The 26,867-nt window shown below is 49.7% G+C and overlaps 1 protein-coding gene across 4 annotated transcripts in view; it reads right to left on the bottom strand.

Moving 5' to 3' along the window:
* Positions 1-26,420, bottom strand: part of KDM4A (lysine demethylase 4A) — a 42,501-nt gene extending 16,081 nt beyond the window's left edge. Inside the window, exons 1-12 of one of the 4 annotated variants that reach the window (XM_029228969.1) lie at positions 26,326-26,420; positions 23,268-23,444; positions 22,466-22,641; positions 19,514-19,628; positions 17,591-17,784; positions 15,473-15,522; positions 14,646-14,749; positions 14,103-14,240; positions 13,148-13,398; positions 11,857-12,056; positions 10,183-10,559; positions 1,351-1,471 (exon numbers count right to left, since the gene is read on the bottom strand). In XM_029228969.1, the coding sequence (XP_029084802.1) occupies positions 1,351-1,471; positions 10,183-10,559; positions 11,857-12,056; positions 13,148-13,398; positions 14,103-14,240; positions 14,646-14,749; positions 15,473-15,522; positions 17,591-17,784; positions 19,514-19,628; positions 22,466-22,641; positions 23,268-23,405 (1,864 nt within the window). In that variant the 5' untranslated portion in view covers positions 23,406-23,444; positions 26,326-26,420. Of the gene's footprint in view, positions 1-1,350; positions 1,472-10,182; positions 10,560-11,856; positions 12,057-13,147; positions 13,777-14,102; positions 14,241-14,645; positions 14,750-15,472; positions 15,523-17,590; positions 17,785-19,513; positions 19,629-22,465; positions 22,642-23,267; positions 23,445-26,031; positions 26,083-26,325 lie in introns of those variants that run through there. The other 3 variants (XM_029228970.1, XM_029228971.1, XM_029228972.1) reach the window with 3 other exon arrangements.
* Between the last annotated feature and the right edge of the window lie 447 nt (positions 26,421-26,867).

Consider the following 26,867-nt stretch of genomic DNA (forward strand, 5'->3'; position numbering starts at 1 on the left):
CCTCAGTTTTCCTAACCCCTGCCTCTGTGCCCTCTCCCCGAGCAGCCGCATTTATCAGAGATAACAAATACCACCTCCACACACCCCAAGCAACGCTGGAACCCAGGGAGGCACTCAGCTCAGGCTTCCTCTTCCTACCACCCTCACAGCTCCACGTCAGGTTGCCAAATCCAGTGGACTTTATCCTCCCCCACCCCTACTTCCACTGCCCTAGTTCAGACCCTCATATCTCACAGAGGCCATGACAAAAGCCCTCTGCTCCTAAGATGCAATCCCTAGGAAAAATCTTTTTTTTTAATTAATTTATTTATTTATTATTTATTTTTGGCTGTGTTGGGTCTTCATTGCTGTGCGTGGGTTTTCTCTAGTTGCGGTGAGCTGGGGCTACTCTTCATTGCGGTGCGTGGGCTTCTCATTGCGGTGGCTTCTCTTATTGCAGAGCATGGGCTCTAGGTGCACGGGCTTCAGTAGTTGTGGTACGCAGGCTTCAGTAGTTGTGGCACGCAGGCTTCAGTAGTTGTGGCACGCAGGCTTCAGCAGTTGTGGCACACAGGCTTCAGTAGTTGCGGCTCGCGGGCTCTAGAGCACAGGCTCAGTAGCTGTGGCGCACGGGCTTAGCTGCTCCGCGGCATGTGGGATCTTCCCAGACCAGGGCTCGAACCCATGTCCCCTGCATTGGCAGGTGGATTCTTTACCACTGCACCACCAGGGAAGTCTAGGAACAACCTTTCTAATGCAAATCCAACTGCATCACCCCTCTGCTTAAAACACTTGCAAGGCTCGGAACGCCCATGGGCAAAGTCCTCTGGCTCACGACCACCTCATTCCTCCTCCTCTGCCCATCCCACCCTGGCCTGGCCCTGTAACGCCAGCCGCAGCAAGCTGGTTCCTCTGAGTATAACTTCCTGCTTGTCTTTGCCATGGTTACTGGCACTGTCCAGTCTGCCTGGATTAACATCTCCTCCCTTTAGATCAGTGCATTACCCTGTGAGCTTCCTGAGGGCATGGACACATCTCAGTTATATTTGTCACCACACATTCAGCACAGGGCTTGGCATCAGTTACAGAACCTGTTATCCTGAAAAATCAGCCTTGGACCTCCTAAAAGAGGGAAGAACTTGCATCCAATTATCCCGTATCAGGCACATTCCAAGACACCCAAACGTATAATGAAACCTGATTATAAATCCCATAACCTGAAATCCTACCCTCTTTATGGAGTATCTGGGAGAAGAGCTAAGCCACAGGCCCACCCCTGGCCCTCAGCTTGGCCCCCTGAGGTCCTGTCGGAGGAGGTCCTGATGCAGTGAGAGCGGCTTTCCTGTGGTGAAGAGTGAAAACAACACTTACCATCATCGCTGACGCAATCCTGCAACACGAGCGGGTGGTGGCGGGGGAGCTTGCTTAAGGGCTGACGACGGCCCTTGGACTTCTTACTCTCCTCCAGAGAAAACATGTATTCATCCGCAACCTGGACAAACCACAAGAAGGAATCAAGTTGGTCTTGCCTCCACTTCGGGATACAGCAGAAGTCAGTCTTACAATAAAAACCAAGGGGGAAAAAAAAAAAAAACCCAAGGGAAAGAGCGGGGCAGAGAGACACAGAGAAATGTAAAACCCGACATGGAAAACACCTGACTTAGAAAAAGCCAAAACGACAGTGTCATACAAACCAGTGTAAACCAGGATTATATAAACCGTTTAGGGCAAAATTTGTGCCTAGTCAGTGTGGGTCCTGGCCTTCTCAGAAGCAGGCTGAAACAAATGTACCAAAAATAAACCTACTCCAGCTCTAAAGGAGAGCCCCTTCCTTCAGCTCACTGACATGTGTCCACGTCTGAGAGCCCCAGAGGCCCCTTTCCTTGGACCAGGAGGCCAGTAGCACCCGTTACAAAGTATCAGGCAGCTGGGCCAAACAGGTTTGAAAGGCCAGAGCACCCCTCATTCAAAGGGGTGAGGAATAGCGAACCCATTAAAAAGAAAGTAGGCCACTTCTCCTCATGCACTCTCAAGACCTCAGCTCTAGCTGATACTCTTTGATCCTCTTCTCCAGGGAAGAACGTCCGCCGGGACACAGAGCGCCTCTGAAACTCTGGCCCACTGCAGAAAGAAAGGTTGATTTAACGCTGCATTTACATAATGTCAGAGCAAATGTAATTAGGTTTAAGGTGTACAGGACTGAACCAGTAATACCACACCAGAGCTTCCTTCTAACCAACATATTTAACACTTGGTTCTGCTGACATTAGGAGACACGGGTTATAGCAAAACCCACTGAGCAAAGAAATGAGGCCTGAAGAGGGCCACTTTGCAACCGTGACCGAAACCAATGCCTCAGAGTGCTGCAGAGAAGTGTCAGCACTGCGGTGCCACCTTGGAGAAGGGACACTGGGCCTGCAGACTCCACGTGCAACTACACAGAACCCCAGGACTTAAGGCCCACACTTGGAATGTCAAGAAAAACCAAATGCTGAGCAAATCACAGAGCCTGCTCTTCTAAACATAAATTGAGGGTCTATTTGCCTATTCATTCAACAGATATTTACCGAGACCCTACTGAGTCTGAAGGTCTGCCCAGGGAAGGAAGGTGTGAAGAGATGGTACCGCTAGGATGTGCTCCCTGCTTACGTGAGTGACGATGCTCACGGCAGCGTGCCATGCGGTGGAGGAGTGAGGATGGTAGGGATCTCCTACCGAGGAGGTCCACGAAAGGCCAACACAAGCACAGACTTTTATCAGCCCTGAACTATACCGACAGCCTAAAGCAGCAGTTTCCAAAATGCACATCAAGAGGCCTGAGAAAGCCTCCATCAGAGTGAACAGGTGGGGCTCCGTTCCAACCACAACAGCCCTGCTTTTGATTTACATTTTTTAAATGAGTAAGAGGTCACTTAAAGAAGGGGTTCTTTGTCTAAAACAAACTGGAAATACCAAATTTATCTGACAGTGTTACCAGGAAAATAAAAAATGTAGGGATATGCACCCCAACACACGTATACTTACTGATGAATTACATACACTAATGTACTTTAAAACAAAACACTTTAAAACAAAAATAGACTGTAAAAGGATTAAGATAAAAATAAAGTTCCATTATTTGATTCCTGCGTCCCTGTAATCTTCTTGCATCCCCTACTACGAAGACCACCTAGGTAACAGGCCTAAATGTGAGATGTGGCAGAGACCAGGAAGTAAAGGCATGAGAATAAAGGAACCAATGAAGGTGGGGATTTCCAGCCTGGGTCTCCAAGGTGAGAGAGACTAAGAGGGCTCCTGTGGATGAGGGGGGAGTGGTAACAAGCCAAGTTAGCCAAGTTAAATGTGCTGCGTATGGTACACACAACACCTACCTGTGGGTCCTTCATCTGGATATAATACCCAGGGGGCACGAAGAAATTCAGTCTGGGAGTTCAGAAAGGTCAGAGCAAGAGCTGTGGATTTGGGAATCCTCAACATTGGGCTCGGAATTTCAATCATGCAATGGATGAGATGATCAGTGGAAGATAAATTGACTGAAGACCAAGCCTTCCAGGACAGGAGTAAGAAGAAAGAGGAGATGCTGGGGGAAAGGGGCCCTCAAGTGGGAAACCCACAGTCCAAACACTACAGAAGAGCTGAGCAGGCAGTGGCCAAGGGACTCAGCAACTGGGAGGTGCCAGGACTTTTTCGGAGATAAGTTCCAGTAGACACACAATCAGGAACTAGGGAGTGTACACCACACAGACTATTTTTGCGAAGACCAGGAAAGGAATGAGATGGTAGCCTGAGAAGGAAATTTCCTCCAATTGTATTTTAAGATAGGGGCTTTGTGAGTATGGTTTTATGGGTGAAGAAGCTTGTCCCCCAAAGATGCAGAGTCCTAATAATCCCTGTGAATACGTTAGGTTAACATGACAAAGAACTGTTAAGGCTGCTAATCAGGTGACCGTCATCCTGGATTATCTGGATGGGCCCAATGTATTCAAACAGCGCTTAATAATGGAAGAAGGAAGCAGAAGAGTCACTGTCAAAGTGAGGTGACATGAGCAAGACTTGGCCAGATGTTGCTGCCTTTAAAGGTGGAAGGCAAGGGTCATGGCCAAGGAATACGGGTGCCCCCAAGGAAGCTGGAAAGGGCAAGGAAATGGACTCCCCACAGAAAGGTACAGAGCCCTGAAGACATCTTGCCTTTAGCACCATGAGGCCTATTTCAGACTTCTGAACTGAAGAACAAGAAGATGGTAAATCTGTGAAGTTTGTGTAACTTGTTAAAGCAGCAACAGAAAATGAATATGGGGTAGGAGGTGGAGACGAATCATTTTACAGGCAAGCACTGGAGGAGGTAGAGGGGTCAGGACCAAGAACCCCAGAACTTGGCTTTGGGAAAGGAGGAGGCCGCCTCTGTCCACATCTGTTTAACCAAAGGGCTTCCCGAGAGCCCAGCAGATATGCCCAGCGTACCATGCCTGGTGCTGCGGCAACGCAGAGATGGTGATATGGGATTTCTAACCGTAAGGGGCTTACAACCCAGCCAGGGTCTAAGTCTGCCCTTTCTGCTACCATCACTCTGCCTCTGACCAAAGCGGTCAGATCTACTCAAATATTTGAACATCCTCCCACTTTTTCTCCTCTTCTGGCTAAATACTCCTCCTCCAGTTCCTCACAGTGCTGCCTTTCCCTGCAATGTACTCCAATTTCTAACTTCCCACAGGATTTAACAGAAAAAGCTGGGTTCAAATCCTCGTTCAACCATTGAGCCAGGTGAGCCCGAGCAAGTGGCAACCCAGTAATAAAACGGGGTAGAGAGCACTGCCCCTCAGAGCTCTTTGTGAGGATGGGGTGGGATGGCATGCAAGGTCTCCCAGGCCGCTGCCGGCAAGAGAGCTGGAGCTCCAGGCTCTCTCTTGAGTTCTCTGTTACCCCCGACACGTGGGTTGCCAGGTCAAGGTCAATGTTCTTGACGGGGCTTGTTCTGTACAAAGAACCAAGTGTTCTCTCTCCTTCTTTAGGGAACTCACTTTTTCAAAGCAGCCTGAACTAGCAAGAACTTCTGCAGCAGACACGGTGCTGTGAAGACTCAGGCGGTGGTGCTTCAGCAGTCAGTCACCAGGGGCCCTTTCACCTTGGCCCCTGACACAAGACGGCAGCACGCTAACTGAATAGCAGGTGGCCCGAATTACACCTTGGGGGACGCTCAAAGTGAGAGGAGGGGGCCCACAAGGGTGTTCTTCAAAACCCAACTGTTTCCAGATACAGACACAATGCTATTAGACCTCTCCAGGGACACGCAGAGTGCCTCAGCTTCTGCCCAAGCCTTGACTGTCAGTCTGCCATCCCACCCAATCAATCAAGCCTCAAGTCAGCTTCTTACTGGAGCTAAACTTCCATTCGCTCCACCCACGTTTACAGAGGCTCCTAGACCAGGCCCCGGGGACCACGCCGGTGCCTCAAGAGGCGAGGCTGGATGTGGCCCAGTACCTGGCTCCTAGAAGTGCACCTTCACCCACCTGTGACAACCGCACCCAGACCAGGACAGCGTCTTAGACAAGGAGCGAAGTGCTGGAGGGACCGGAAGGAGAAAGGGACGCAGCTGAGAAGCAACGAGAGGTTTCCAGGAACACTGGCTTTTGAAAAGGAGCTGGGCCCCAATGAGCACCGGGCTGTTCCAGGACAGACAAGTGCCTCTTCCCACCTCAAAACTCTCTGCAGCCCGCTGATGGCTGCACCAAATACGAAGGCACTTAAGGCCCCTGGGCTGTACACTAAAAAGGGTTAGAGTGGTGTCTCACGTCATGTATATTCTACCACAATAAAAAACCCACCTGCAGCCATCCTCTCCTGTGCCCGCCTCTGCTAGAGACCCCAGCCCTCCCTCCTGTCAGAGCTCTCTCCCTCTCCCGCCCTCATTATGTCCCACCGCCCCTCTTTAACACAGGCCCACTCGGCCGGCTGCCACCATCTTCCACCCTCTCCTCCCCGGCTCTGCACACACGACCCTCTCCTAGCTCTCTTCTGCTTGTCCTTCTCCTTCCCAGGCCCTCTACCAACACCCGCACTGTGAAAACTGTACTTCATGTTCCACATGCCCCACGGGCGAACGCTCCCACACCCACCGACACCCTCCAGGTGAAGGTGACTCCCAAAACTACCCACCTAAGGTGCGTGTATGCACGTCTCCAATGCCTGCCTCACAAGCAGGTCGCGCTCAGCATGCCCCAGGCTGAACTCACACCTGAGTCACACGCAAATAACCCCTTCCCTTTTCCTGCCACCTCCATCCTCCACTGATACACCCCTGTCCATCCGGTAAGTAACACGAGCCAGAATTCCAGGTCACCCCTGCACTGCCCTCCCACTTACCCCACACCAGCCCCCGGCCCCACGCTCCCACCTTCCAAGCAGTCATTACCCCAGCCCCCTCCATCCACCCCTGCCAGCACCTCACGGCTCAGGTCCTCACCACCTCTCAGACTAAAGGTACAGGTTCCAAACTGATTTCCCTCCTGCAAACCATTTTTCCTCCTGTCCTGAAGGAGCAGTATTTGATTATAAAAGTAACACGTATTCATAAAAAGTATTCAGACAATTTATAAATGCAGGAAGTGAAAATCATCTACAATTTCATCTTCAAGGGAACCTCTGCTGTTTCTAATTTTGCCTCCTTCTTCCCCCAAAAACCTTTATACTGCTTCCAAAATGATCTTCCAAGACATCAATGCAAAGCTTAAAAAACGCTTCACTGGGCAATCCAAAGAACTGACAGTTTCTTTGAGTGAGTCAGTGGCAGGTGGACAGAGGGGCACTGCTCTAGATTAAGGCAGACTTAAGAGACATAATGAACAGACATAAGATGTAAGATTAATTAAATCTTGATTCAAACAGACCTACTGTAAAATAAATTTTGTTTAGACTACTGGGGAAATTTGACTGTGAACTGGGTATTAGATGATGCTAGAGAATTTCTGTAATTTTGTTAGGTATAAAATGGCATGGTGATTAAGAAAACACCCATATTTTTTAGAGATACACACTGAAGTAGGGAAGAAATCACATGACATTCGGATTTGCTATAAAATACTTCAGCAAATAAAAAAAGGACAGATGGGGACTTCCCTGGCGGTCCGGTGGTTAGGACTCAGCGCTTTCACTGCACCAGAGGTTCAATCCCTGGTCAGGGAACGAAGATCCCACAAGTTGCACAGCCACAAAGAAGAAGAAAAAAGAAAAAGGACAGATGAAGCAAATGTGGCAAAATACTGAAAACTGTTAGATCTTGACGATCAGTATTTGTGGTTCATTGTATTATACCATATGCATCTTTGTGTATTAAAAAACGTGTTATAGGAATCTTCAATGCATCTTTGTGTATTAAAAAATGTGTTATAGAAATCTTCAATGCATCTTTGTGTATTAAAAAACGTGTTATAGAAATCTTCAATCTCCAAAAACACATGGCAGGGAAACTTCCACTGCCCCCGACCCCGACTCTCAAGTCAAAGAGCCTCAGAACTCCAGGACCCAGCTCCTGACACGGTCCACCCACACCTCCCAAGGCCTTCTCATCCCATATGCCTGAGACCAACAAAACCACTGTGGACCCCCGACCTGCTCTGACCCTGGCATGAGCCCCCAGCACCAAACAGAACCCTCTCCTCCCCTAGATTCCCGCTCCAATTTCATCCCATCCTCCCAGCATGCTCCCGCTAAGCTCCTTCCCCTGCTGTCTCTCTGCCTCCTCACCCCAACCCCAGGCTGAGCTGCTAACTCTTCCACTTGTGCTACAATGCTCATCACCAGGTACTAGAATTCCCTGCTCGCATCTATTTGCCTAGACTATGAGCTCCTTGAAGGCACAGTCCTAGCCCAGAGCAGGCGTACAAACCATTACAGAGTAAAGCGAAGAGGATGCCAGCACGTCAAGGGGAGAGGTGGGAGAGATGGCAGGTGACGCAGCCGAGAAGTTATTACCATCAGGCTGCAGCTGAGAGGTCCACACACAAACAAACAAGAACCAGGAAGACACGCTATGGTTCTGGAGCAGGGGTTGCACGAGAGAGGCGTGTCAGAGAGAAGCCTCCTCTCCCAGCCTATTTCCGCGGGAGGACGCCTGGCTTTCATTTTCTGGCATCTGCCTTTTGCAGAGGGAGTGCATTCCTGTGTGCACAACACACAGAAGGTGAGTGGGAAACTCTATGCCGCTGTGAGAGGGGCCTGAGTCGTCCAGGGCCACCTGTGACTAGGTGGGTCATCTGTAATTGAGGGTAAAATGAGTGGCAGGGCCATTCGGCCACAGGTTAGAAGCCACTCTCTTCAACCATTTTAACTGGTAACAAAGTGGCATTCTGGGGTTCCCTGGTGGCGCAGTGGTTGAGAATCTGCCTGCCAATGCAGGGGACACGGGTTCGAGCCCTGGTCTGGGAAGATCCCACATGTCGCGGAGCAACTAAGTCCGTGCGCCACAGCTACTGAGCCTGCGCGTCTGGAGCCTGTGCTCCGCAACAAGAGAGGCCGCGACAGCGAGAGGCCCGCGCACCGCGATGAAGAGTGGCCCCCGCTTGCCGCAACTAGAGAAAGCCCTCGCACAGAAACGAAGACCCAACACAGCCAAAAATAAATTAAAAAATTTAAAAAAAAACAAAAAACAAAGTGGCATTCTGAGTGCCATGTGCCCGCCTCCTGTATCCATAACTTAACTGGTTCCTAATTGGGGAGGAAAAAAGATAGCTATTATTCATGTATTGCCCCCACCACCAAAAAAAAAAAAAGCCACAAAAAACTTGACTGTGGTAAGATTGCTTCAGCAGTAACATGTGGTCTGAACAACGCGTTCAAGTGTCTAGTAAGTCCTTGCTATTGTTAGCGGCTTCTGTAGTTGTGAATGCAGCTGGAGGAAAGCAAGTCAGGAGGACAGGGCAAGAGAAGGACAGCGTGGCCTGCAGAGACAGCAGGATGCACAAGAGGGCACAGAGCTTTGGGAAGGATGGCTGGGATGCGGCCACAGGGAACCTAAGGGGTTCTGGTTTCCAAGCGGAAGAGCCCTCTCCTGTGGAAGCAGCCACAGGACGGCGGAGGGAGCGGCGATCAGAGGCAACGAGAAGGCTGCACGGTGGTGTACAGTGGATACCCACAAGCCGTGTGAGAGGGAGGGGGGACCTTCACGTGGAGAAAGGGGGTCTACAGAAACTGAGCCCGAGATTCAGAGAAGGCAGAAAGAAAAACTACATCGGGTGTTCAAGACAAGGGGAAAAACCAACCACAGAAAGGAACTGCTGGAAAACCTAGAGGGATTTTAAGTGTCAGTATTTCAGCCAAAGAAAAGATAAAGCCAACAAGCCAATTGTTAATATGAAGAAATAACAAGGGTACACGTGGGGCTCATGACAGTATTCTATTTGCATATACTTTTAAAATGTTTTGTAATAAAAACTTTTAGACGATAAATTTTTCAAAGGTGAAGGGAAGGGAACGGGGAAGTCTGTGCTGACTTCTACTGCCTGCCAATGACCCCACTCCACCCCCAGCCTGGGCTGCAACTTACCCATAGGCTGCGAGGCTGGGGAGAGAGCAGGTCACTCAGGGCAGGCCTGAGTCGGCTGCACCCAACGTGGCCCTGCTGTATCCCACTCAGACCCGCCAAACGCCTTTCTACACAGAACAAACAAAAGACAGAGCTTTTGGCAACCGCGTGGCCTGAGAGGAAGCCTGAACAGACATGTCCACGGTTACAGCTCTGGAGTTCATCCTGGCCTCCAAAACGATGCTGCGTTAGCAGTGTTATACTGGGAGGGGAAGAATGAAGAGGGGAGTAGAGGGAGAACTCCCAGGGGAGTCCAGGCTAAGAAAGGCCACCTCACCCCAAACCTCAAACCCTGCGACCACTGCCACTCTAACGCTGGCCCCGAAGGCCAGGAGGGGCAGAGGATGCACCCAACTCAGCTGAAGATCCACCGAGGGCAGCCACTGAGGCTGCAAGGCAATTCTTTGGAACAACTGTCCCACAGAGATAAGAGAAAGGAACTCCAAGCAAAGAACAAGCTGAAGTGACCCACTGCCACCTGGCTTTTGCTTGACACAATTGCAGACTGGCGGTCCATCCTGAGGGTCTCTCCTGCCATCTGGGACTCTGCAGCAGCCCAGCCCCAGAACCACCTCCCTCCCCAACACAGGAGGCCCCCTGCCCCCCACCCCACCCAGCACCCACACCTCAGCCAGCTCCCGCTCGTTGATGCTCCTGGTGGCGCCCCCTTTCTTCCTCGTGCATGACTCTCCTGCGGTGACCCTGTCGTCCCCCTTGGCGTAGCTGTGCACAGTGAGGACTCCCGTTTGCCCTTGGGCTCGGCAGGACAGAGGCTCACTGGTTTCTGAATCGGAAGAAATAGAATCCTGTGAAGAACCAGAGCCCAGGCTGGAAGATGACTTCTTTTTGGAGCCTGAGAAGACGAGGCGACCCCCAAAAGAAACCGGATTCACAGAAAGGTCCAAGGCGGCCGCTTCCTGGTCCTCCTCCTCATCCTCATCCTCCTCTTCCAGCTTGACATTTTTAAGCTCTTCAAATTTGACTTCAGTGGAGTCGGAATAATCTGAAACACACAGACACAATGAACAGAGCCCACTTTCTCTTGTGCTTCTGAACTTCAAGAAAGGCAGAGTGGGGCTTCCCTGGTGGTGCAGTGGTTGAGTCCGCCTGCCGATGCAGGGGACGCGGGTTCGTGCCCCGGTCCGGGAAGATCCCACATGCCGCGGAGCGGCTGGGCCCGTGAGCCGTGGCCGCTAAGCCTGCGCGTCCGGAGCCTGTGCTCCGCAACGGGAGAGGCTGCAGCAGTGAGAGGCCCGCGTACCGCAAAAAAAAAAAAAAAAAGAAAGGCAGAGTGACAAGACCAAGGAACGTGGGCAGCAATTGAGGCCTGGCTCTGAACTCTGACTCCACCACCGACAGGGTCCCTGTGTGATCTGGGGCGAGCTGCTTAGCCTCTCTGGGCCTCCAGTTTCATCCTCTGTAACTTGAGGACGCTACCACCTCTCTCCAGGGTTCTTAAATAAGATTGCTGCGTGTAAGGTGGGAGCACAGCCTTGCACACAGCAGACACTCAGTTAAGTGGCAGCTGTCACTTCCTCAGAAGTCTCCTGCAGCTCAGCAGAGACCCAGAGAAGCCGGGCTAGAAAGACGGCTCAACAGAAGGCAGCAGGGCCCCAGGGTCCAAGTCCATAGTGCTGACTGGCTCTCAGCAGACACTCCAAGGCCCTGTCGACACAGAGATCCTCCAAACCTGACCCGAGACTGATACAAGCCCCTTCCTAACACATCTATCCTCAACAACTGTCCTAGTGAACGCTTTCAAACACCGTACTGGACCACACTGTCTGTCCTCTCCTAAAATACAAACGGCCTCTCAAGCCTCCCAATGAGCGAACTCTCAGGCGGCAGGCAGTCCCCACATCGTCTCATCCCATTTCTCAGGTCGCTCCTGTGACACGCCCGTCTCCCACCCTTCCCACCCCTTGTTCAAATCACAGGACATCACTGCCAGCTCCCTAAGCAGCTCATGCTTGTGCACGTCTCCGGGCCTGGGCCCTGCTCCTCCTATCCGGGAAGCCCCTTCTATGTCCCCCCCAGTCTGTCTGCCTGGAAAATCGCTGCTTACTCTGCAAGAGTTAATTCACGGGCACTTCACCAGGCAGAGGGTGGGCGGGGGCCTTTCCCCCATGTTCCTCAGCCGCCCTGGGTGACCCCAACCAAAGCGCTTCCCACACTCCAATCACACCATCTGCTCACAGACCCGCCTCCCCTTTGTCACATCTGCGACCCCGCACTGATGTGGCGTCCAACACAGAAAAGAATGATTAGGGCTGTGGGGAAAAATACCATAACCAACTCACCTGGGAAGGTGAGACCGTCCTCAACTTGGCGCACGGAGCTGTGGGTGGGCCTCACAGGAGCAAGGGCGGCCTGGCACTCCGCCATATCGTACTGTCCAGAGCCCAGCTCCTCCCTGGGGAAGAGCTCGCTCTGACTCACCTCCTGTGGGATTTCAAGACAAACTCGGTGCCTCTTTGTCCCGATACGGTGCTTGGCCAGGCTGCAAGGAGGAGGGCAAACTTTTTAAGAGCCCCAGTGTACATCCGCTTACACAAACACCTCCCCACGCAACCCCAACTCAACGGCCAGAGCCTGCTTCACACTTTGGTGCCACCTGAGACCAGGGACCTCACCTCCCTGAGCCTGTTCCATCAAATGCAAACAGGGATGTCACCACCCCCTTCACAGGTTTGACATGAGGCTTAAGAAGAGGTGTGCTGAGCACCTGGCAGAGCGCCTGGTGTACGGCAGGTCCCCGATAAATGTTCCTCCTTTCTTCCCCACACAGCCCAAGAGAAACTCTCCTGAGGACAGATCCTCTGGCTCAGACACCGAGGACCCTGGCCCCTGCCCTTGTGAGTCTCATTTCCTTCACTACTCTCTCCTTTTCAAAAAGCCCTCAAATGGGGACTTCCCTGGTGGCACAGTGGTTAAGAATCCGCCTACCAATGCAGGGGACACGGGTTTGAGCCCTGGTCCGGGAAGATCCCACATGCCGCGGAGCAAGTAAGCCCGTGCGCCACAACTACCGAGCCTGCGCTCTAGAGCCCCGCGAGCCACAACTACTGAGCCCGTACTCTAGAGCCGGCGAGCCACAACTACTGAAGCCCGCACACCTAGAGCCCACGCTCCACAACAAGAGAAGCCACTGCGATGAGAAGTCTGCACACCGCAACGAAGAGTAGCCCCCGCTCGCCACAACTAGAGAAAGCCCATGCACAGCAACAAAGACCCAACGCAGTCAAAAATAAAAAAATAATAATAAATTAATAAATAAATAAATTTATTTTTTAAAAAGCCCTCAAATGGCAGTGAGAAAACTGGCTTCTCTGGCTCAGAGGGAGCCATGCCCTCGCACGCATGTGAGCCTTGCTCCAGCAGACTACGGCCCATGTAGCAGTGCTACCACCCTTGGGTGGCAGCCATGAGGAAGGGCCTGAACACCTCATTGAGGATTCTGGGGCCCGTACCAAGAAAAACATTCCCTCAGCTGTGCTCAAACACCCCACTCAGAAGCAGCCTCTCGGCAGGCTACGGGAGCTGCCAGACACGCCTCCCTCAGGCAGCTGGGCCTGAGGGCTGCAGGGTTACCTCCTCTTCAGGTCACCCTCCTCTCCATCCTCGACCCCCTCCATGTCATCCTCCTCCGGGCACTCCTCCTCCTTCCGGGGTCTCGGGGCCAGTTCACTCTCCTTGAGAAACTCGGCCGCTTCTGGCGTGGGCAGAGTGTGGTCGATGACGGTGCTGTCCTTCCCAGCTTTCCAGAGTTTGTACCTTTCTGGCTGGAACTTCCTCACAAACACGTCCATGGAGATCTTCACCATGTCCTTTCTGCAGGAGCACTGTGGCAAGGTGCCAGAGGAGCTCCAGGTGAGACACTTGCCCTGCTCCTCCCCCGAGCCCCTCCTCCCATCTCCTCCCTCCGAATGGGAAAAGACACAAGACAGTTTAAGGCTGAAATGTTTGGGTTTACAGGCTGAGGGCATAACGTCCTTGCAGAGCCTTCACACATGAAAGGAAGCAGGGAAAAAAGGATGGAGGACACATGGCACTGGGGCGAGTCAACCTGGGCGCTAACTAGGGCGCATGGAGAACGGTTAGAGATGAGGCTCAGCGTTAGGCCCTGGATGGTCAATGTCCACCTTCCCTCTGCTGTCTATCCAAGCCAGGACCACAGGAGCGAGTCTACTCCCAGCCAAACGTCCAGCCCTGCTGCTTCCCTAATGTAAAACGAAGCCCTTAAGATTTCTCCTCAACAGAGAAATCCCAGAGTGGCTAAAGAAAGAAATAGCACAGTGTGTAGGTGTAGTTTTAATGCTCAATGGACTCAAGCACGGAAACCTCATTTTATACAACTCAAATCGGAACAGATCTTTTAAAATTCTTTGTGAACACAAGATGCTGGCACTTTTGCACATTCCCCGCCACTCTGCTTCTGAATTCCAGCAGCTCAAAGAAATGTTCTAATCACCAGCCAGTGTATCTAAGAAGGTTGGCTGGCTCAACCAGTCATTTGTAGACACGGCTACTAACCCAGCGGACTTACCAGCACTGCTTGTTTGCCATACTCGATCCACCGCCGGGTAGCAAAATTAGTGGACTCGGCACAGTTGAAGCCATGGTTAAAGCCGGCATGGTACCCGTAAGGGAAAGTGATCATAAATTCTCCAGCTTCCTGAGTCACCTGAACAAAAGCAGACGGGAAGCAGCTGCAGCAAACGGCAGCCATCTAGAGACCTGGGAAGTTGCGCTCCAGCTCTGCTACAACTGAGCTCAGTGGCCAGGGATGGGTCACAAAACCACTGGGGACCTGGTGTCTTCTGTGACATGCAAAGCCTCTACGCATCAGACACCATGACTATAATTAATGACTCATCCAGATGACACTGTTCAAGGGGGCTTGACCCTCCTCTGGCACCAGGAAGGGGTAGCCCACCTTTAATGCTTCGAGATCAAACGATGATACAGATTAGCCCTGGCCCACACCTGGTACAGAGAATCAAGTAGAATAAAGCTCCTCTGTGAAACACACGCCAGAAAGGGTGGTTTCCGCATAAGCCAAGGGCTGCTGTGTGCAAAATCCGCTCACCTTGTCAAAGGGAATTCCGTATTTCTTCAGCATTAAAGGCGAAATCAAGGTCATCTTATGGCGGAGAAAAGCCTCACAGCTTTGAGCACTGCCCGGGAAAAAGCCTGTTTAATTGAAAACGGGCACAGTTAATACACAGCCCCACGCTGGCTCTGTAACCCTGGAGTCACCTCACACCGTGCATCTCATCTACATGATAAGGAGGATGAATCACCAATGTGATCTCCACATATTCTTCTAGCTTCAGGTCAATCCTAAGGTTCCACAATGAACCTCTGGGCTGCCTCCTGTGTAGGCTGTTACATGGGTAATCAAATCCTGTTTGGGGGATTGCCCCAGGTGCCTCTGTTCTCACAAAGACCTTTGAAACAATTTAGAGCCTTTCTCCATTCACTGGGATCCTCAATCTTTTGTTAGTAGCACAACTACAGCACACACGACCCAAGCTCTTGTGAAATAGGCTCTGTAGAGGTACAAATCTATTAGAGCCCACTTAAAAGAACCAAAGCATAAAATTCAACTTTGACTTGATGATTTGGGTTTTTGGCAAAAGAACCAGACCCAATATGACCAATACACTATCCCTAGTCAAATAAACCCATGCATGATAAAATTGAGGCAAACACAGTCTAAGACTTAGTAAGTCCCTTCCCAAGACAAAGTGGGAAAAGGCTCTGATTTTAGTCGCTCTGATATGTAACCAATCTGGCAGTCTGGCTCACTCCCCACATGTGAGCCTGAGAAAGGACCACAGCAAGTGGACACCTTAGAGCAGTGAGCGCAGCTCACAGGCAGGTCTGACCCAGCAAGCGGAGTGGACCCCGTACCTTTGGCCAGGCGCTCCAGCCGCTTTCCGTGCTCAGGCGGGACGGAGTACCTGCAAGCGCAAAGAAGCATAAGCCGCTGAGCAGAGGGGCTCGTCCCCCCTTTCAGAACAGCTTGAAATATCAGACTTTTCAACTTCGCAACCACGAGAACTAGATAGGGATCTGGAGAAATGAAGTATTAGACTGTTTGGGCAGAGGAGGGCAGAGCACACGCAGAAGTGTGAGCGATTTTATCTTTTATATTCATTCATTTAACAAGACATTTATTGAATATTTATCATGAACCAGGATTTAGGGTACACACTCAATGTTGCTCTCCTTTATAATGTTGTTCATGCAATAAAAGTTAAAAAAAAAAAAAAAAGGAGGAGGATGGCATTAAAGTGCTCCTGGCAGAGCCTGAAAGGCCTGACTGGGATGAGATAGAGGGAGGAAGATGGGAAACGAGGTGACAATGGATCAGGTACCAGAGACCTGGCCCCTATGTGCTGAGCCCATTTCCCTTTGTCTCCACAACCGTGTACTGATTATCCAGTAAGCACTCACTCCTCCACCCCCGTGCGTATCTAGACACCATAGGAATTGCCCTTCACTAAAAAACGAACAGAATAAATAAAAAACACATGGAGGACTATTTAAAACTTTTGCACAACTGTTAAGCTTTATATTCGGGAACTCACGGTAAGTCTGATTTACCCTTACAATGCATTCTAAAGATGATTCCACAACAAAACCTTCCCATCCCAAAGAGCTTTGCTATGCAACAAAACAGATGAGGAACTGAGGAAAATGTTTGTCACCTAAAGGACTCTGTGATCCATCAGGCAACATTGCACAGAAGTCTCTAAAGGAACCACTTCAGATGACCTAAAGAGTGTATACAGCAACTAGAAAATCTCTTGACCAGAGAACAAAAAGTCCAACTTCAGGGAACTTCAGAGTAAACATGGTGAAGACACAAAAGCTAGAGTCTAGAAGTCTAGCCACCTAAGGAAGGAACTGGGACAGTAGTTAGGGGGTAATCACAGGCTCAAAAGGGTTTTCCCCCTTCCAAGACTGGAAACTGCAAAGCATCTGCCAGAAGAAAAGAAAAGCCCTGGGAAAGGATGTGGCTGAAGGTACCGGAAAGGAATGGAGACAGATACAGTCTGCACGACTCCCCATGGCCTGGCCACGGTGTCCCCTCCGGCCTCCTCACTCCTCCGTCCTCACACACAGCACGCAAACCACAAGGGACTTCCTTCCTCTAGTTACTCAAGACACCGTGCTCGCTCTCAAGTGTCTTTGCACGTGTTGTTACAACCACCCAGACACCCTTCCCTCAGTCCCCCTTCCGAACCCACCACCACCACACCCAGCCACGTCCTCATCTGCGAGCTCTCGGCTCAGCTGTCACCTCTTCCAGGGGAGCCTTCTCTAGTCCCCATGCTCACACACCTTCCTGTGTGAACCTATTACAACCACTGTTCCCCATCAGAGCTTTTCTCCCACTTTCTCTCTCCTGACCAGTCCCCTAGCGGTGTGAGGGTGGGCACCTCATCTGTCTTTTGCTTTGCCGAAGGCAGCATCTTCGCTAACATGCTGAGATAGACGGGTGGGCGCAGGAAGAAACAAGAGAGCTTTCTCTGATTTCTCCCCAGCCAGACGGCGGCCTCGGTGGAGAACGGGGAGCGGACGCTGAGTGGTCCTGCGTCCCCTCGTGAGTAAAGCACACACTGCTGCTCACCAAATATTTTTTCCATGAGGAAAAGAAAGCTTTCTATCATCTGAAGAAGTGACTCCAGTCTTGGAAGTCTGCCTCTAAGGAATGCCTCAGGCCTGTTCAGAAAAAGGAACCAGACAGTGGGAGAGCCCCCATGGCTCTCGGTCACTCAGGCACCTTTCTGTTTTCATACTGTGGTACTAAGTGCCTGGCCTGCTAACGCTTGCTACTCCCAAGGGCAGGGAGAGTACCAGAGCTCAAACAGCACCTTACTGCTTGAAAGTCGGAACAAAATGTAACACACCAGTCCCACCCTAAGCCTGCCGAACCATAATCTGCCTTTTGCCCGATTCCAAGGTGTTCCCTGGGTACATGAAAGCTGAGAAGCCCCAGTGCCAAGTGCAGGCCGACTTTACCAGGATTTGGGTTCTCCGAAGTGCAGGTAATTGATGCTGTACAGGTCCATGTCTTCGGTGTGCCAGGCAAAGGATGTCTTCCACATGCCGAAGTACAGGTATGGGGTGTTCACGCCCTCAATGGTGATCCCGCTCTCCTTTTCCACCAAGTCCAGGATTGTTTTCAGGCGACCAATATTCCACTCATCAACATGCTGCAGAGGAAGTTACACTGAATATAAACTGAGGCTCTGAACCCACCAATCACAGAGCAGGTCACAGGTGAGCTGTCACTCCTAACAAAGATTAGGAATAATGTTGAAACTACATGGCCCTGAAGACCACAGCACCCCTCACTTGCTGTTCAGAGCTGCCACTGGAACTGACGCCATTATACCTCTGAAGGGCAAACACCAGTTGGTGAACAACACTGAACACTAGTACATGAAAGATGAAAAAGGAGGGACAGCCACCTGTTCTAAACCCAAGAGGAAGAGTTTGCACAGAAGCTAAAGAAACTTAGGTCAGGACTTCCCTGGTGGTGCAGTGGTTAAGAATCCGCCTGCCAATGCAGGGGACAAGGGTTCGGGCTGTGGTCCAGTAAGATCCCACATGCCGCAGAGCAACTAAGCCCGTGCACCACAACTACTGAGCCTGCACCCTAGAGCTCGCAGCCACAACTATTGAGCCCACATGCCACAACTACTGAAGCCCACACACCTAGAGACCATGCTCCGCAACAAGAGGAGCCACCGCAAAAAGAAGCCCATGCACCGCAACGAAGAGTAGCACCCGCTCGCCGCAACTACAGAGAGCCCGCGTGCAGCAACGAAGACCCAACTCAGCCAAAAATAAATTAATTTTAAAAAAAAGAAAAAGAAAGAAGCTTAAATCGAAAGAGGAAAGTACTGTCAAACCATAAAAAATACAAAGCATGGGAATCAACTGTACTCATTTGTGACTTATCTAGCCCTTATGGGCAGTGTCTTCAGTAAAAAGTCTACAATGTGGGGGCTTCCCTGGTGGCGCAGTGGTTGAGAGTCTGCCTGCCGATGCAGGGAACACGGGTTCGTGCCCTGGTCCGGGAAGATCCCACATGCCGCGGAGCCTGCGCGTCCGGAGCCTGTGCTCCGCAACGGGAGAGGCCACAGCAGTGAGAGGCCCACGTACCGCGAAAAAAAAAAAAAAAAAGGCTACAATGTTATCCTGAGTTGTAAAGGTCATCGAGGACCCCACTTCCTATAAGTACGTTCTGGATTTATGCCTACAAGCTTCACTTCCCACCACCCAAAAAAGCTGTTATCAACAAAATTGGAATCCACTTTTTAAACATCTTCCTTCAAATAATTTACAAAAACAATAAATTAATCGGAGTGATAATCCCTAAAACACCCTACAGATTTTTTAATCATCCAAAAAACAGTCCCAAATATTTCTTCCTTGTACCATGTCTAAGGCTGTTCTCTATGCCAAAAAGCACTAAATCCTAAGCCAATGCAATTTGTTAAAACAGCTTTCGCTACAGAATCTTGTTTGAGGATTCCGAAAATCTAAATATGTTCCTCTTCTTAAATATATACCCCTTCCATTATATTGGTCAGTGATCTTTTTTCTTCAGAAACTACATTGCCCTCCCCCAACATTTCATTTACTGTGATCCCACCCTTTCTAGAACTCATCAGAGCTACCACCCACGGACTCTTCTAACAACCCTTGCTAAAAACACCATATCATCCAATTCACATGTAGAGTGGGAGAAATAAAATTCAGTCACATGCAAAACTACCCACAATTAAGTGAGCACAGCCCATCACCTGGTGGTGGGCCATTCCTTTGTCCAGACACCCGTTCAGCAAAACAGCTTTTTGGTGCCCACTACATGCTGGGCAGATGAAAATGGTATTAAATTACAAAATGCTGCATAGAGATCCCAGGAAGTCTCACCTTTTCATAGAGAGTGCCATTCACATCTGCACCATAGATTGGGGGATTGAATGTGAGATTTTTCCAGTATTTCCGTTCAAGCTCTTCAAATTCACTATAGCGTGGGGTACAGTACCTTTAAAAAGTTAAAAAAGAAAAGTGTTAGCCACTTATAAGGGACTAAATACATGAGGCATTATGAACGGCACGAGGCACAATCCTTGTTCCAGGGATAGCAAGACATTTCAAATGAACAAGACATAACCTTGGCCTTCAAGGTTCCAATACAGTACCCAGTAACTCCCTCAACATTCTGGGCCCAAAAAAGGTAACATACACAAAGATGTAAGCCCATCTTCCTTAAGAATGATATCCTCCACTCTTTCAAGAGACTCTACTATAACTACACACTGCACCCGTCAGGAGTGGCCTGGCCACACAGGGAGAAAATAGGCTTCCAAACCTGTGAGAACCAAGACTGCAAATCCCTATGTATCCACAGACAACCAAAACCCAGCACATGGAGAGCTGAGGCCCTGGAACAGAATTTACTTCCCTGCACTCTAAGGAAGCGTCTCCAAGAGGGCTAACTTCAGTTGTCACTGCTACATTCCCAGCATCCTATGCAGTGTGGCTAACATTCAATAAATAATCACGCCTGAAAACCAAATATTTTAATAAAAATAGAAAATAGTCCTAAAAACATAAAAATAGGTTTCTGCACATCATATGTTTCATTTAGCAAAATACATGTGTATACATATGCTCACACACTCAAATACACACACACCACTATCTATCTATATATATCTCCCCACATAATACCATTAAAAATATCTGTACTCTTTTTTTTTTTTTTTTTTTTTTTGCAATATGCGGGCCTCTCACTGTTGTGGCCTCTCCCGTTGCGGAACACAGGCTCCAGACGTGCAGGCTCAGCAGCCATGGCTCACGGGCCCAGCCGCTCCGCGGCATGTGGGATCTTCCCAGACCAGGGCACGAACCCGTGTCCCCTGCATCGGCAGGCGGACTCTCAACCACTGCGCCACCAGGGAAGCCCAATATCTGTACTCTTTAGCTCAATAATCACATACTGAAAACTTACTCCCAAAACAATCTTTTAAAAATTCAAACCACTTAAAAATTACTACACAATTTAAAAAGAGTAACGTGTAAACCTAATAGGTATTTGAAAATGCACACTATAACTCAAATGGCCAAAAAACATGATAAGGAGTGGAAGACCAAAATGAAACTGTGTGGAGATAATGAGATGAGTGGGGTAAAAAAAAATCTTATTTTAAATACTGCCTTACATTTTGATGTTAAACTAATGAATCATGAAGTTTAGAACTCTCAAGTTCTAAACCCTTTAAATACAAATAACTCTACTTCCAACTGATCTGCTTTAAAAGTTTAGGTTTCTACCCACTGGGTTTTCTTAAAGCTGGCTGACCACACAGACAGAAATCAAAGGTAAGAATTGATTGTATTTCGGATGAAGGGAAAAGACACAGGACCGGCTGATTTAAAAAGAGGTGTCCTGAAAGAAGGTAAGGCCTACCATATGTTGATGAGACAGGAAGAACAGCACAGGGGCCTGAGTGAGGCCAACCCGACGTGAAACAAAGCAAGTGTGCTTGGCACGGCGCAGAGCTAGGAAGCAGACATGAAGACGGCACAGCCTCTCATCTGCGGCATGGCACACTTCTTCAACAGGCTTTTACACAGATTCTCTCATTAGACAGCAGGTTGGCCAGCAATAGGGATGCTTTAAGAGTTAGGCTGCCAATAAAATTGGAAGCCCACACTTCGAACTGTGCTATGTCAAAGGAAAAGAAGGCAGAGCACAGACGGAGAAAGAGCGCGACCTGATGTGAGATGATAAAGCACTCCAAGTGTGAAGCCTGGCAAGCTGAGGCTCTACTGCGAGCCTCCACGGCAGAGCCGCAAAAACGTCTGGCTGGGGGCTTCCCTGGTGGTGCAGTGGTTGAGAGTCCGCCTGCCGATGCAGGGGACACGGGTTCGTGCCCCGGTCCGGGAAGATCCCACATGCCGCGGAGCGGCTGGGCCCGTGAGCCATGGCCGCTGGGCCTGTGCGTCCGGAGCCTGTGCTCCGCAACGGGACAGGCCGCAACAGTGAGAGGTCCGCATACCGCAAAAAAAAAAAACAAAACAAAAAAACGTCTGGCTGAAACCAAGATATGTGTGGACCAAAAAGGCTCAGGAGAAGAGGCAAGGGGGAGGGAGGAGTCCCTTGTGGAGCCACAAAATGAAGAAGTAACAAGGGAAGGGAGAAGATCCAAGCAAGAGGATTAAGGACTAGTCAGAGCCCAACGAGGGGAACACACAACTTATTCTCTGTAAATCTGAGGTAATGAGAGCAAAATATTAAAAACAGCAGAGAAAAGCAACTGAAGACAGCAGGCCTAAACAAAGATGTTTCCAACAGAGACAAGAATGTACAGATGATGGAGTGATAGAAAACAGCAACCAGCCTGGTAGTTCACTCACATTTGGTTAATGTCACAAAGGAAATGAGATAGCATCTGTAGGGGTAGTGAGGAGTTTGCCATGATTAAAGACAGGAGGACCCAGATGGAAGAGATTAACTTAAACTACGAAGGCCACTTTTTGATAAGTGGGTAGTAACAATACATCCGGCCAACGCTCCTCTTGAACCAACTCCAAGTTTCCCCTTTGCAACCTTGCAAATTATTAGAGTCAGAAAATGATCCTACTTTTGAAGGAAAAACAATGGGATTACTTTATGTAAAAATATGTACAAGTTTAGACTGTGACTGTGTACCGAGATGAGGAACGCTTCCATGTAAAGAGCGGACAGAGAGACAGATACTAGAGGTGAGGAAACTATTCTTCAGTGGGATGGCAGCAGTCCTAGAGACTGCTTTGCACGTGAGATATTAGGTCCCAGATGCTAGGACAGGTGGGAAGGAATGTGTTTTCACTCACTTATCGCTATTGGCTATCTTGCGGAACTCTCGAACAGTCATGGCTTTCTTCTGTATGTTGTACTGAGTAAAGAGGCCAGACTGCCCAGTCACCAGCTGCTGGATGGGGGCAGGAATGACCAGGTCATCAATATCATCATAGGACGCTCGTGGCTTCCACTCCTTTGGAGGAACAACCTGTAGGGAACACAAGAAACAAAAGAGATCAGAAACCTGACAAGCTGGTCAGAGTCCAAGAAGTGTGCAGGCCAACAGCCGATTCTACTAAGAAGTCACATGGATTTAACCATGCTCACCCAAACACGGCAAGTCACACTGTCATGCTAGCCCTGATCCAGTTCTGCTGCCAACTAGCTGCCTAGCTGCAATGATCTAAGGTACGGAATTCTCAGCCTCAGAATCTTATCTGGGCACCAAGACAGGAGGTTGAAGAGTTGATTCTCTCTCAATCTAACAGAAAGTTCACATGGGAAGCCAAATTACTATCAGAGTGCTGGATGAGACCGAAACCGAGAACGAGAGAAGTTGGATTGATGAAAACACCCTTCTCCACCAAGAGATGGAAGCACCACAGCAGCTGGCCCTGGGACACTGCTCTCTTCCTCCCTTTTAAACATTCTAAGCAGCTCTTCTCCAACCTAAAAAGAGATGCTTCAGATGTTAACGAAAGGAATTAACTTGTAAATAGGACAGCAAATATTCAACTACCACCAAGCCTGCCTTTCAGTAAAACTCGGTTCTTCCGGCCTTCATTTAGGAAAAATCTTACTGCCACCCTGAGTCCCAAAGGCCCCGTCCCCCACCTTAGCCAGCCCAGCCCGATGAGCTCCTTGGGATTCAATGTAGGCAATATAACGACTGAAGTTCCGGAACTCCTCCATAGTCGGGTAAAAGGTCATTATCCGAGCACTGGGATTCAAGGTTTCAGATTCAGAAGCCATTTTCCCTCCTTTTTGAGGTCACTTTGGTCAGGCAGGAATCTGAAGAAATACATTAAGAACATAAAATTATATAAAATGTGGGCTTCCCTGGCGGCGCAGTGGTTAAGAATCCGCCTGCCGATGCACGGGACACGGGTTTGAGCCCTGGTCTGGGAAGATCCCACATGCCGCAGAGCAACTAAGCCTGTGCGCCACAACTACTGAGCCTGCGCTCCAGAGTCCGCAAGCCACAGCTACGGAAGCCCACGCACCTAGAGCCCATGCTCCGCAACAAAAGAAGCCACTGCAATGACAAGCCTGCACACTGCAATGAAGAGTAGCCCCCGCTCACCGCCACTAGAGAAAACCCATGCGCAGCAACAAAGACCCAACGCAACCAAAAATAAATATTTTTTAAAATGTTAAAAAAAATTATATAAAATGGGGCTTCCCTGGTGGCGCAGTGGTTGAGAGTCCACCTGCCGATGCAGGGGACACGGGTTCGTGCCCCGGTCCGGGAGGATCCCACATGCCGCAGAGCGGCTGGGCCCGTGAGCCATGGCCGCTGAGCCTGCGCGTCCGGAGCCTACGCTCCGCAGCGGGTGAGGCCACAGCAGTGAGAGGCCCGCGTACCACCAAAAAAAAAAAAAAAATATATATATATATATATATATATATATATATATAAAATGTAATTAAGATTGAACGCTGGAAATGTCAGTGCTGAAAGAAATTCTGAAGCAGCTGTAAGACCTCACACCTGGAATCTGCCTCTAGGCAGGTCATTTAAATGAGTAAGACACACTGGGACAGAAAAGGTTCTGTCTAAAGGATTCTAATGTATAAAATTGCCTGTATTTAAACCTGACTTATGTGGAGACATTGTTTCAGCTAAAAAAGGGAAACTATAATTATTTGGTTGTTGGTCCCATCTAACAAAGCAGCTGCCCCGCCCATATTTTCCCCTTCTCTTTTCAGCTGCTCCCTTATTCACACCTTGCTAACTGTTTCTAAGTATTAAATTCAATATACTACAACCAGATTTTTTTAAAATAAAAATCAAACTACGGGCTCCCTTCTAGGGCAAAGCTTTAAAACAGGATTCTAGATTCCTAAGAAAAGTTAGTTGGCTACCAGATTACAAAGTTTAAGGCTTAAAGAGTACCCTGATATTAGTAGCCTGAGCTACGATTTTTAAAACCCTAAAGTGAAATTATTCTCATATCTAAACCAAAATGCAGTTTCGGCACTGCTATACGAAGTCAAGCTAGAGACTAGTTCAATTGCACTGTACCCAGAACTCAAAGGACAAAATTTAAACAGGCAATAAACTGGCGATAAAGGGCAAACTTCATAACTGACTGGAGGTGAAATAAATACTACTTTGTTTTTAGGTGAGGCCTTCAGTTAAGTGGGTGCATCCCCATTGCCTGGTAACACAATAGACTACTTTGACTGAATAAGAACCAAGCACACCAGCTAAAAGAAGCCAGTTTAGAAGCAAAAACCGTATGTCCTTTTCTTTACTCAATTCCCCCAAATCTGGGTCCCAAAGCCATGGCAGTTCAGCTCCAAGAGTCCCCTTGAGAGCTGGAGCGATCAGAAGGGAGGAAACTGTGTCCAACCTACCAACAATCTAGTAAAAGGTTGGGAAGACAGCATGGAGTAGAACTGTCTCAGGTAGGAGAGAAGACAAGCTCCAGTACCTGCATCTCTCCGGGTTCCATTTCACCAAAAATAAAGTGCGTTCCTGGCCTGGTGCTTTCCTGCACCTCGTCAAACTTTGCATGGCAGATATACTGTAAGCCCTGTTTTACATACCAGGAAATTTACCCGCAGTCCTGTAATGTTCTCCTAGTGCTCCTGCCATTACTCTGTGCTGCCTACAGCATAATCTCCACTTAGTCTAAGCCCTTTACAAGGGCAGATCCAAGTGTAGAGGAACCTAAAGTTTTATGCAATCTTGAAGACCCTCTCTTTAAAAAAAGAATACAAAATATCTTACTCTTGCAAATTTTATAAAGACACATAATCATGTGAACACAGTGTTAGGGCCCATCGTAGGGCCTCCCAAACCCCTAATGGGGCTTCATCTGCCTCTGGCCTTACTCGTCTTTGTAAGCCTAGAACCTAGAACAATGCACGGCACAGAGTAGGCACTCAGTAACTGTTGAGTAACCGATTTCTTTGCTCTTACCTCAATTGCTCATTCCTTTTCTTCTACCCTAGGATTCCCTTCCCTCAATCTATTTCCTGGGGAAAGTTCCCATTCCCTGACACCTTCCTCCCCCAACCCAGCAACAAAGCCTACTGGTTTAAGAGAGCACTGCCCCGGAGTTAAAACAACTCTGAATACAGATCCAGTCTCTGCCATTTATTAGCTGTGTGACCTTGGCCGTGCAAGCTGCCCGAGTCTCAGTTTCTCCTCCTGTAAAATGGGGATCCCAACCTCCTTGCCCTGCAGGGTTGCTGTGATTAACTCAGATGATGCAAGCGAAACGCTAAGCACTAGGCCGGGTACTTATCAACTCAATAAAGGGAGCTGTTGCTAACAACCACCTCAAACTCCCGCCCCCTCCCCTCGCAGATGCTCCCGCGGGTATCGCTCCCAAGGTAGCCCTCCGCTCCCAAGGTCCCCGAAGCTCACCGCGTAGACGCCTGACCCCTCCCGGCCCCGCCGCCTAGGCGAGTGAGTCCGGGCCGCAGGAAGAAGAAAATAAGGCCCAGTAGACCCGCCCACCCTTCCCGACGTCCATTGGCTACAAGAGATTGGAAAGGGCCAATCTCAGGACCCATTTCAGAAGCGCCTGCTCCCATTGACCGAGAACCATGCCTATCACTGACCGTTGAAGACCGCCCTCCGCCCCTCCCCCACCAGAGCTCACGGTCACGGCTACAGAAGCAACAAACCTAAAGGATTCAAAAACCCTCTGGTTCTTACTTAGAGCCCACTGCCCCGGCAGGGCGAAGGCCCGACTTCTGCTGTCGCCACTAGCCGATCCCACTGCTTTCCCAGCCGGCGAAGGACGAAGCTCCGCCTCCTCTAAAGTAGGCCTCTGCGCAGTCGCACAGCGCTCCACAGAGTCAACCAATCCAGGGGCTGCCAGAAGCCTTCAAACAGCCAATGAACGCGCTCTGCAGCCGCCCCAAAGTACTGGCACATCAATCGGCTCAGCCTATGAGCGCCGGCTAGGGCTGTTGCCGGGAGGAAACGCTATACCACTCGCGACCGCGACCACTGAGCATCTCAGCTGAATCGCAGAACTGGCCAATCGCAGGCGGGCTTCTGACCGCCCGTAGCTAATCTGGATTAAAAGAATTGAGTGCCTAGAAATGGGCTAGTTGGCCAGGGTAAAGGCACTGATGGGGTTGTTGTAGGACGTTTCTAACGAAAGGGTGGGGACAGTCTTCTGCGGGGTGAGTAGAACCCTTACCTAAGGTAAAAGTGCGCTGGGGACCCTTAGGGGTGGCTTCCGAGGTCAA

The sequence above is a fragment of the Monodon monoceros genome, unplaced genomic scaffold (assembly GCF_005190385.1).
Source record: "Monodon monoceros isolate NGI ecotype Baffin Bay Population unplaced genomic scaffold, NGI_Narwhal_1 Super_Scaffold_18, whole genome shotgun sequence".
NCBI classification, from domain to species: Eukaryota; Metazoa; Chordata; class Mammalia; order Artiodactyla; family Monodontidae; genus Monodon; species Monodon monoceros.